General features: G+C 43.7%; 1 protein-coding gene across 1 annotated transcript; it reads right to left on the bottom strand.

Moving 5' to 3' along the window:
- Positions 1-5642: 5642 nt before the first annotated feature.
- Positions 5643-8979, bottom strand: LOC311117268 (transcription factor COE1-like; the record flags this gene model as incomplete). The annotated part of the gene is made up of 4 exons (XM_084192239.1): positions 5643-5769; positions 6353-6486; positions 8649-8766; positions 8898-8979. Coding segments are annotated over 4 exons (461 nt in total), but the record flags the coding sequence as incomplete, so codon positions are not given.
- Between the last annotated feature and the right edge of the window lie 3389 nt (positions 8980-12368).

The raw sequence follows: 12368 nt of genomic DNA, 5'->3' as shown, positions 1-12368 counted from the left end.
GAGGGAATTCCCCTATCTTCCACAGAGACATGCCACATTTCATATATCAAAGACACAGATCTGCTCGTCTGTAAGGAGGGGACTTGTGGAACTAATGTCAGATAATTTGCATTTCTGTGGGGACATTTTAGGCTGTGACTCAAAAATAATAACTTCTCAGGTGGGGGGTATTTCTTTTAGGCACACACTTTCCCAGCCTTGTCACTCCAGTCTAATCAAGGCACCAAGGAGGTAATTATTCACTAGCTGATTAACATATCTCGCCGCTGAAGCGGATGCACACTCTAATCACAGGGGTTGCATCATTCTCGGATCTCACAGGAGACAAGTGAGGCAACAGAAGGGAGTGGGTGTGTTGCTGTCACCTCCACTTTTCTCCCTGCTCGAGAGGACAACAATCTATGTGATGTTTTTCTGTGTCTATGTGAAGAAACTAAATGTTTGATCTGACTTTCGTTCAGTGCAATACTGTAGGTACAGGGTGGGGGGTATGTATGGGGAAATCTACTGTACAACAAAATGGAAATCTGGAAAACAATTGACACATGTGTAAAAGCTTTAATATTTCTTGCTATACAGTACATGCAAGTTGATACCACACATGCTTATGCATAATTACCTCCATATGTTACAGTGAGAGTTATGAAACAATAAAAGTGTAGTAGTCAATTGGTCAGCGTACAGTACTTCAAAAGAAGACAGGGAAAGGAAAGGAAAGGCCAACACCACGTTGAGTACGTCAAATATTTTACAGAGGTTCAAATTCGACACTACGGCGAAGCCAAGGTATAACCCACTCCTTTGTTACATGTTCACAAGACCTTTAGCATACCATATAGAACATTTAGCTAATGTGTTCCATGTGGCCAGCCTGCCTGAGCGAGAGAGAGAGAGAGAGAGAGAGAGAGAGAGAGAGAGAGAGAGAGAGAGAGAGAGAGAGAGAGAGAGAGAGAGAGAGAGAGAGAGAGAGAGGAAAGACAGAAAGAAAGGTACAGTACAAAATGGACCATTGTTTTCTCCACACAGTGATAGGAACACTGCTCAATGCCAAGGCAATATGCCCTGTGAGAAAACAGTGACTGCTCATGCTGAAAACCTCTTAAGGGTTTAGTGGCGTTTTAAAGCGCCTGAGAGGTTGTGGGCGCCAGGTCTCCTTTAGCCACACAACAACCAGGTCCCAACAGCAGCTCCTGCTCACCGTCTCTGCCATTGGCTGCCGTCTTTTTCCAGAATAACCTCATCCGAACCAGCACCGGAACAATTGCCACACGCGCCTCTCTCTCTCTCTCTCTCTCTCTCTCTCTCTCTCTCTCTCTCTCTCTCTCTCTCTCTCTCTCTCTCTCTCTCTCTCTCTCTCTCTCTCTCTCTCCCCTTCTCTTTCTCTCTCTCTCTCTCTCTCTCCCTCCCTCCCTTACTCTCTCTCTCTCTCTCTCTCTCTCTCTCTCTCTCTCTCTCTCTCTCTCTCTTCTCTCTCTCTCTTCTCTCTCTCTCTCTCTCTCCTCTTTCTCCCCCCCCCCTCTCTCTCTCTCTCTCTCTCTCTCTAACCCCTTCTTTCTCTCCTTCTCTCGCTCTCTGTCTCTCTCTCACTCTCTCTCCCTCTCTGTTTCCCTCTCTCTCTCTCTCTCCCTCTCTCTCTCTTAACGACTTTCATCACCACACAATAGGGTCACACCTCCTCTCCCACTAGAAGGATGTGTTTTGTTGTTTGAGGGATTTGGACAAGCTAAGGCTTGCCACAAGAAGTCCCAGAGGCTGCGGCCCCTAGGCTAGTGAAATAGTAGTCACAACTCAGACTCAAACCCCGCATTACTCCATGAAATGGATCCGACACAGCGCGTGTGTGGGTTGTACACTACACTGCCATCCATGAATGATGATAGTCACTTCCTGTGAATATTATTTTAATCAGTTAGGTAGAGAAAACACTATTACAAAAGTACAATTTCCATGGTAGTAGTAGTAGTAGTTAGGAAGGTAGTAGTAGTAGTAGTAGTAGTAGTAGTAGTAGGTAGTAAGGAAGGTGGTAGTAGTAGTAGTAGTAGTAGTAGTAGTAGTAGTAGTAGTAGTTGTAGTAGTAGTAGTAGTAGTAGTAGCAGTAGTAGTAGTTGTAGTATTAGTAGTAGTAGTAGCAGCAGTAGTAGCTCTGGATAAGAGCGTCTGGCTAAATGACTAAAATGTAAATGTAAATGTAGTAGTACTAGTAGTAGTAGTAGCAGTAGTAATAGTAGTAGTAGTAGTAGTAGTAGTAGTAGCAGCAGCAATAATACAACAGCAGTGGTAGTAACAGTAGCAGTATCATCATTCCAGTATTTAATGGGGCTGTGTCAAGGCAGGGTGGTGGTGCTGCTGGATCCATGCTGCCAGCCTCAATGCTTGTAATGCATAGATCAATGTAGCCTTTGGGGAAGGGGAATCGATGGGTGCTGAGTTATTGCAGTACTTGGCCACTGATTTTTAGAGAGCTGTGTTTTCCCAGGAAAGTCAATACCTCCAGGCTCCTCTCATTAATTTCACCCTCCCCTCCTCGAGCTGCACCTGGGGATATACAACCCCTGAGAGAGACTGGAAGTCTGGGGAGGGAGGGAGGAGAGAGGGGGCAGAGAGGGAGGGTATAGAAAGAAAGGGGAAAGAGGGAGGAGATAGAGGTAGAGGTAGCTGGGGAGAAGGCTGAGAGGGAATAGAAGGGGGAGATAGAGGGGAGTGGGTAGAAAGGGAGGGGTAGATGGAGATGTACAGTTGGTAATGAGAGGAAGATGCATGAATAAAAGGGAGAAAGATATGTGTTTGAGAGGCCATCACAGTTGTATGTGGATATAATGTGTGAGATATGGATTTCAAGTACTGCACAAGAGAAAGTCCAAGAGGGGCTCAAATTAATGATTCTGAATGGAAAACAAACAATCCAAGAACTGGTCTGTCTGTCTGTTTAGTTATAGGAGAAACCAGTGCATATAATATCTGTCTAGACACCAGATCCAACACATCTCTTTAGTTTCAATATCAAGAAGACTAATATCTCTCCCTCCCTCTCCCTCCCTCCCTCCCTCCCTCCCTCCCTCCCTCCCTCCCTCCCTCCCTCCCTCCCTCCCTCTCCTTCTCTCTCCCTCTCCCTCTCCCTTCCTACCTCTCTCTCTCTCCCTCTCCCCCTCTCCCTCCCTCCCTCCCTCCCTCCCTCCCTCCCTCCCTCCCTCTCCCTCTCCTTCTCTCTCCCTTCCTACCTCTCTCTCTCTCCCTCTCCCCCTCTCCTTCTCTCTCTCTCTCTCTCTCCCCTCCCTCCATCCCTCCCTCCCTCCCCCTCTCTCTCTCTCTCTCTCTCTCTTTCTCTGTCTCATAAGTTAATATAGACCCAGCCACATTAGGGCAGTGACAGAGTCAACATAGTCTTGTTTGTCTCTGCATTGTAGATAAGCTGCAATCTTCCTATGCTTCACTGAGTTTCAACACAGAGCTAAATAAATAAATGTGTTGATGAAACCTTTGATATGGCATAACGATGTAAGTACGTCCCTCTTTACAACTCGATTGATTTGCTATGCTACGCTGTTTGATAAAAGAGGGCTATGTTTTTGGGAGGGGACGCACTGAAAGAAGAGCTCACTTGGGCATCTGTAAATTCCCCAGAGGAACTTACATCATTGAGACTGGATGCATTCTCTTTCCTGTTCAATTATACACAAGCTTGCCTATTTAGTATTTAAAAGCTTGCCTCATTTTGCATTCATGAATATAACACAATCCTGGCACAATAAATACGCATTAGAAATGCACACGAACCCATTCCCAATCTTGAAATATGTATGTGTAAATCAGATTAACTGTTGATGTGTGCACAGTATGGGTCTCAATCTGGAGGGAAGAACCAGAGACTTATGAGACTTGTACAATATTATGATGCAGCCACCTGTCTGTGTTCAGCCTGGTCTCATAGACTAGACGTAATATAGTAAATGTAAATCAGGGACACTCAAATTAATCTGATATGTTATGTTTGATGTGGTTACATAAGACAGAAGATTACGTAAGTGGTCGGGATGGATGGGTGGGCGTATAATGCGAACGTCTAGCAACCCAAAGGTTGTGAGTTTGAATCTCATCATGGACAACTTTAGCATTTTAGCTAATTAGCAACTTTTCAACTACTTACTACTTTTTTAGCTACTTTGCAACTACTTCGAATGTTAGCTAACCATTCCCCTAACCTTAACCTTAACCCTTTTAGCTAACCCTTCCCCTAACCTTAACCCTTTAACCTAACTCCTAAACGTAACCCTAACCCCTAATCCTAACACCTAGCCTAGCTAACATTAGCAACATAGCCACATAGCTAGAATTCGTAACGTATCATACATTTAGTAAATTCATAACATATTGTACATTTAGTAAATTCGTAACATATTGTATGTTTAGTAAATTCGTAACATATGATACGAATTGTAATTCGGAACATATCATACCAAATAGGTGATGGACAACCACAAATTAATACATACCATATGAAACGTAATATATCATACTAAATAAGGTTCTCTGATTTACATACAGAATAATACGAAATGCTCTGAGACCAGGTTGCAGCGTTTGGAACAAAGGTACCATTAGGGAAATACAGCTTTGTTGTTTTGCTATCAATCAATGTTTTCATTTTTATTGACTTAAAATATGAATGCTGACAACATTTGAGTACTTCCGTAATGATATAGCACTGTTTTGAAGAAGACAAAAGTTATTCAACTCCTTCCAGTGATTCACAACACGTTTTGCTCTAGAGAACACCTCCCGCGGCCTAATGGACGTACAGAATGAGATAAGAGGGCTCTATTCACCACACAGTTCCATAAAAGCAATGCACTGAACAGTTGTCAGTCATATCACCAAATGGAATCAGATATTAGCATTGCAAAAGGAATCGTAAGCTGGGTCGGACGGCCCATTGTGTAGTTGTCTATTTGCTCCACTAACACTTGCATCAGAACTAAGCAGTGCTTTGAACAAAGAGGGGAGAAGGTTGCAGCGAATACCTATGTTTAACAGAAAGCCTTAACACAGTCCCCTCTTTCATCCGCAACGCAGTGACATTTACTTATCACACTAAACAGCCATCCATCTGACCTTTCTGCTACTTTGAATGGCATCTGGATATTCCGAAGTAATAATCGGGAATAGTGAAGCACTGATTTAAAGGAGCGATACTCCATTCTGGTGGCAGTCACGAACCAGCATAAACGTCTGGACATCAGACAAAGGTTTGACGGATAACCTGGGGAAAAACTCCAGCAATAAGAAGGGTAGAACTCAATGCCCTTGCACATGGGAAAATTTTTTATCACCTTGAAAGGACAGAGGAGATGTGGGAACGTAGCCACCAATATATGTATGGTAATATATAGTATGGAGAACAATAAACCTTATAGGAAGATATGACAGACCCATTTTTTATACTCAATATAATGGTTGAACTATGTAATAATGTTTATAAGCAGTTTATAAACAGACCTTCAGATAAAGTGATACCAAGTGCTTTAAAGGGCAGGAGAGGAGGAAGCAGAGAGATATAGAGAGAGGGTAAAATCAAAGAAAACAATGGGAGGAGGAAGCAGAGAGATATAGAGAGGGGGTAAAAAAGAAAGGAACAGTGATTTTACCAGTGTAGACAAAGCGTCCTGGCGCCCCTTTGCAGAACTGCTTGGATTTGTAGGAGAGTGTGACCTCCACGACCCCTGGGATGTGGCGAGGGGGCGTCTGGACCCGGATGGCGTGGGGGGTGATTAGCTGGAACACATCAACACACACACACACACACACTCATTTAACGCTAAGAGCAGTGCACTGTGGGAGGTATGGTCTATTTACGTTACTTGTCATTTCTTTACAATAAATTGACTTAGTCTTAGTTCGATCTTCAAGGTATATTTACAGCATCATCCACAAGTCTGTCTAGCAAATTCACATTTGATATTTATCTGGAGCAACTTCCAGTTCAGTCAGTACATATGGACAAACAATGGAGCATGGTAAACCCAACCAAATACACACTGATTAAGGCAGTGAGTTTGATAATTAGTTCCATGTGTGTACCGTATGTGTTAGAAATAGAGACTCTGTGGAGTGGAGGTGTCTGCCTGCCTCTAACAGAGCGACCCAGGTGTAGCACTGCGACAGCCCCTGTCATCTCTGAAGCAGGTGTTCCACCCTGGACATATTTCAATATTTTATGAGCTGCCTTATGCACCATGCCATACTCTGAGTTTCTTCACCTAGTCTCCACAGATAAAATCCAGAAATCTACATATTTTCAGGTAAACATTCCATTTTCATGGTCGTGTGTGTGTGGTGTGTGTGTATCTGGACCCACCTCACTCCAGACCAGCATAGTGCCGAAGACCACCTGCAGTCCATCAAAGAAGTTGTCTCCGATGATGATGACAGTGGCTCCCCCCGTCGTCCACCCCTCACTCGGGCTGATGGCTTTGATGCAGGGCGTAGCTGCTTCGGAAACACAGACAGCAGGACGGGTATGACTTCTACTTAAAGGGACTTAATCCTCCAACTTGTTTTACATTTACATTTACATTTTACTCATTTAGCAGACGCTCTTATCCAGAGCGACTTACAGTTAGTGAATACATATTTTTTTATACTGGCCCCCCGTGGGAATCGAACCCACAACCCTGGCGTTGCAAACACCATGCTCTATCAACTGAGCTACATCCCTGCCGGCCATTCCCTCCCCTACCCTGGACGATGCTGGGCTAAGTGTGCGCCGCCCATGAGTCTCCCGGTCGCGGCCGGCTGCGACAGAGCCTGGATTCGAACCAGGATCTCTAGTGGCACAGTTAGCACTGCGATGCAGTGCCTTAGACCACTGCGCCACTCAGGAGACTTTTAAGTACAATCTGGGTTTTCGTTTCAATATCACTTAAACATATTGCTTTACCATCTTTGGTTTATGAGTACAGTACATAACTATAGACTAAGAGGAAGTTAATGTCACTGTCTGGTTGCAATATGACATATTGTAAGGGTAGCACTAACAAACTACCGACAATTGTTTAATGTGAATTCTCCACACAGATTTCTAATTGCATACGGTCCTGCCGTCTATGATGTCAATTAGTTCACTCATCAAAAATGCACAGTTGTGATTTCTTTCAATTTCAGAGGATCAATAAGCTCAATAGAAACATTACAGTGTGTCCTGCCTGACCAGACTGTATGTAGGCAGAACAAGACGGAGACAGACAGGCTGACTAATTGGTCCTGTCTCCAGGATATCTGGCCAAACAGCCACTGCACTGTAAGAGGGGAAAGAGGCCCGTGATCAAATAAATTCTGTGGCTTGCGGTGGAGGTGGGATACCTTTGCCACAGTCTGTCTGGATTCAATTCAGGGACGAATGCCAATTCAATTGATATTAGAATGAGTGTAATCCTATTTAGGCATACTGGTCCATGGTGTAAAAGGTAGTCATGCTAACTGTGCCCTGGAGTGGTGGAACTATTTAGCCTTTGCAAATGTAAAGATGATCCCAAAAGTGTGTTTTCTTTGTAAGTGTCATGAGGCTTCTCTCTGCCCAGGCAGAGGCGCATGGGAAACAGACCTTTAAAGGGTTAAATGGCAATTGAAACCAGTAGATTAAAGTAAACACAGTGGGCTTCCTCCAATGGGATACTGTATAACAGAGTCTCTCTCACGCTGTTTAACAGTTGTTGAGGGTGTTGTTGGAGTAGAGGTTTTTCCCTGGTAGTCATCTGTCATCGTTATTAATTTCCCTCTGTCACAGCAGTAAATACACAGTCAATCGGGGGACTCTCACAAATGAATAAAACACAATGGCGTAAAACAGACTGTGGAAACTTTGTACATTTATCTAGAAGGGGGGACAGGGACGGTGGAACAAAGACAGGAGCAGATGTTGGCTTTATCGCCTCTGAAAACATCCCAATCTGAGATGAAAGACGGTAAGATTCCCTCAGTGGGGCCTTGACTTCAGTGAGCCTCCTCGCGTCTGCATAGGGAGACAATGGAGCTCTGACTCCAGTCACACAATGGCACTGTACCGTACAGCTCTCCTAGCAGTGCTCTGGTGCTGTCAGTGGTGATCAACCATGGGACTCTCTCACAGTGTTTATATGAATGCCTAAGTACTGTTTATCCAGTGTATCCCAATGTCGTTTTTCAACTCAGGAACTTAGAGAAGTTAGTTTAAACTGTTTCACTGTGCCTAGCTAGCTGCTAGGCCGTGTGGTCGTTAGGCTGGTAGGTTACAAGGGGACAATGTTTTAATATTGTTGGTAAGAACAATAGTACTATTCTTTCTTACAATATGGCACCATGTTACGTCATAACCGCAAACGACGTGGTGAGGTAGATTTTACAATGTGATGCAGGGGTGTTTTTTTTAGGGTCCCCACTTCAATGAGGATGTCATCATCCTTTTCCAGACTTACGGATATGGTTTCATTTAGTCCAATAAAGAGGATGATGTAATTAAAAGCTGGTTGTTCAGTGGGGCAAAATAAAATGGGGCACCATTATTTTCACCTTAGCCAAAGTTTTTAGACATTGGTACACAGGTGGCCAAAGACACCAAGACATATTTAGGTTTTCGAGAAAGTATAATGTTGTCTGTAAGTGTGAGGTAGTTGTACCTTCAGAGGGGTCCAGGCGTCGGGCCCTCCTGCCATGTTTGGAGTTGTTGTGGACAAACATGTTGTCAGAGACAGCGAGGACATGGCCATCCACGTTCACCGTAGTGGAGACCACCACCTGTGGGATAAACAGAGAACCTTTACGATATACTGTTGTTTTCAATTCATGTACCTGGGTTGTGAGCAGAATGAGATAACTTATGTTGTGTGGAACCACAGTGGGAGGTTCAACCATAAATATGGTCTTACCTGAAACCGTCTCATGTCTCGTGGGTTCCCTGCATTTTTCAAACAATTCTGATTGCACTTGAGGAAGAACTTAAGGAAGAATCTGTAAACACAAGAGAAAAATACATATATATTACATTAGAACTCTCATCAAAAGGTTTTATTCAAGCACTGAAAACAGTTGATCACATCTGAATGATGACACATTTCCCAATATGATGCTGGGGGAAAACATTGCTAATACAATTAAATGCAACCATGTTTTAATACGTTGTGGTTGGTCCAAATCAAACAAAGGACATCTCACTCAGTAAATATTTTTAAAATGCTTGAATAAAATCCTGTAAAAAAAGGGTTGGCTTTTGATTTGTCCTTTTTTATTTCCAATCCTTTCTCCCATGTGTTGATTGACCGTTGTTACGGCAACAGAGGGGTATTGATTGGGAATGGATATCAATGAGGATGGGCCGTAATAACCCAGTAGTTGGAGCTAAGACACTCAGCCATACAGTAAGAATGGATTGCCATCTTAATGTATTTCCCACTGCCATGTAATCTCCGCACATCCATCTCCTGGACCATAAGCCCCTTATTTTGATGGAGTGCTTTCTTATTAATTGCCACATTATCACAATAATAATCTGGGCAGTTAACAACCGGCAAGGTCGCAGACAGCCATGTCACATTAACCAAGGGATAACCTCATCCGATGCAGCTGCCCATTTTTTCAGTTGCAAAGGATGCTGGGAGTCTCCTGTAGTGGAGAGCAGCCCTGTCAGAGAGAAATAAATGGTTGCTATCTGAAGAGAGCATCGATTTCTCCCTAATAAGACAGTAACAATATCTTTAAAACACACACAGTGGTAAGCGAAGCAATTTCCTCATTGCTCAATCAAAATATCTAAACCGCCTCGAGTGGCGGTACAGTGTTAAGCAAAGAAAGAGAGAGGGGGTTGTGAATTCAAAAGAGCCCTGTTACATAAAGAATTATGGCCATTCTATTTAGCCGGTATTGACTGAAACTTTATCTTGGGTGCACTGTAGGCTACTAATGTCCTTTATGGCAATGGAATAGAACAACATGGGGAACCCATCCCAAAGCCCAATTCATATGATATTAGAGTCCTTGGGAGGAGAGATATAGATCAATAGGGATTGAATTAAAACGCAGCTGGAGACAAGGGCCTGGCAAGCCAACCAGCCGCGCTGATAATACAACTACACTGTGTTTTTCAATAGAATTAGACCTGAGCAGAGCTCAGCCAAGCAGGCACACCAACTCGCAAAAAAAGTGAGAATCTGGGACATACCCTCTTAGAAGCCCTGGGTAGAGCCAGTTCAGAGTTAAGATTCGCCACAGCTTTCGAAACGACAAGAAAACGGAAGAAAAAAAACAGGAGAACACAAAAAGAGGAATAGAGTGATGAGGGTGAGGTCCGTGGAGGGGGGAGCATGTGATGTTGTCTCGGCAGCCCCGGATCCTCCATCTGCCACTGGGCAGGAGTTGACAAGGAATGTAAAATTCCAGGTCTCTTCATGGAAAAGCGGCACTAGATCAAAGCCTGGTTCCCTTTGGAATGGTTCTGCGATAGCAGCTCGGAAGCAGAGGGGGAAGTAGCTGCTTGTAGAAGCAGAGGGGGAAGTAGCTGCTTGTAGAAGCAGACAAGATGGAAGTTGAATGTTGATCTCAACTTTGAGAAATGGGAACAAGAGAAAGTGGTCCGTTTTTAGGTCGAGCTCTTCCTGTAAACTGTGTTACTTCACAGCTGCACAATGATTTTGTCACTGGAAAGGGTTACCCAAACCTATCAGAAAACTCAACCATTTTACTTCACTTAGATTGTATATAAGAAGTACAATTCTGTACAATTGGAGCAATTTCAATCCCTTGTTTATTTTAGAAATATAATGAGTCGTGGTCAAAAGTTTTGAGAATGACACAAATATTAATTTTCACAACGTTTGCTGCCTCAGTTTTTATGATGCCAATTTGCATATACTCCAGAATGTTATGAAGAGTGATCAGATCAATTGCAATTAATTGCAAAGTCCCTCTTTGCCATGAAAATGAACTTAATCCCCCAAAAACATTTCCACTGCATTTCAGCCCTGCCACAAAAGGACCAGCTGACATCATGTCAGTGATTCTCTCGTTAACACAGGTGAGAGTGTTGACGAGGACAAGGCTGGAGATCACTCTGTCATGCTGATTGAGTTAGAATAACAGACTGGAAGCTTTAAAAGGAGGGTGGTGCTTGAAATCATTGTTCTTCCTCTGTTAACCATGGTTACCTGCAAGGAAACACGTGCCGTCATCATTACTTTGCACAAAAAGGGATTAACAGGCAAGGATATTGCTGCTAGTAAGATTGCACCTAAACCAACCATTTATCGGATCATCAAGAACTTCAAGGAGAGAGGTTGAATTGTTGTGAAGAAGGCTTCAGGGCCAAAAAAGTCCAGCAAGTGCCAGGACCGTCTCCTAAAGTTGATACAGCTGCGGGATCAGAGCACCACCAGTGCAGAGCTTGCTCAGGAATGGCAGCAGGCAGGTGTGAGTGCGTCTGCACACACAGTGAGGCAAATACTTTTTGAGGATGGCCTGGTGTCAAGAAGGGCAGCGAGGAAGCCACTTCTCTCCAGGAAAAACATCAGGGACAGACTGATATTCTGCAAAAGGTACAGGGATTGGACTGCTGAGGACTGGGGTAAAGTCATTTTCTCTGATGAATCCCCTTTCCGATTGTTTGGGGCATCCGGAAAACACCTTGTCCGGAGAAGACAAGGTGAGCGCTACCATCAGTCCTGTGTCATGCCAACAGTAAAGCATCCTGAGACCATTCATGTGTGGGGTTGCTTCTCAGCCAAGGGAGTGGGCTCACTCACAATTTTGCCTAAGAACACAGCCATGAATAAAGAATGGTACCAACACATCCTCCGAGAGCAACTTCTCCCAACCATCCATGAACAGTTTGGTGACTAACAATGCCTTTTCCAGCATGATGGAGCACCTTGCCATAAGGCAAAAGTGATAACTAAGTGACTCGGGGAACAAAACGTCGACATTTTGGCTCCATGGCCAGGAAACTCCCCAGACCTTAATCTCATTGAGAACTTGTGGTTAATCCTCAAGAGGCGGGTGGACAAACAAAAACCCACAAATTCTGACAAACTCCAAGCATTGACTTTGCAAGAATGGGCTGCCATCAGTCAGGATGTGGCCCAGAAGTTAATTGACAGCATGCCAGGGCGGATTGCAGGGGTCTTGAAAAAGAAGGGTCAACACTGCAAATATTGACTCTTTGCATAAACTTAATGTAATTGTCAATAAAAGCCTTTGCTTTAAAAGCCTTGCTTGTAATTATACTTCAGTATACCATAGTAACATCTGACAAAAATATCTAAAAACACTGAAGCAGCAAACTTTGTGAAGACCAATACTTGTGTCATTCTCAAAACTTTTGACCAACGACTGTACACCTGTTCCATTGG

The sequence above is a fragment of the Coregonus lavaretus genome (genome assembly GCF_964263955.1).
Source record: "Coregonus lavaretus genome assembly, contig: HAP1_SCAFFOLD_5885, whole genome shotgun sequence".
NCBI classification, from domain to species: domain Eukaryota; kingdom Metazoa; phylum Chordata; class Actinopteri; order Salmoniformes; family Salmonidae; genus Coregonus; species Coregonus lavaretus.
This window is presented reverse-complemented; position numbering and strand designations above follow the sequence as displayed.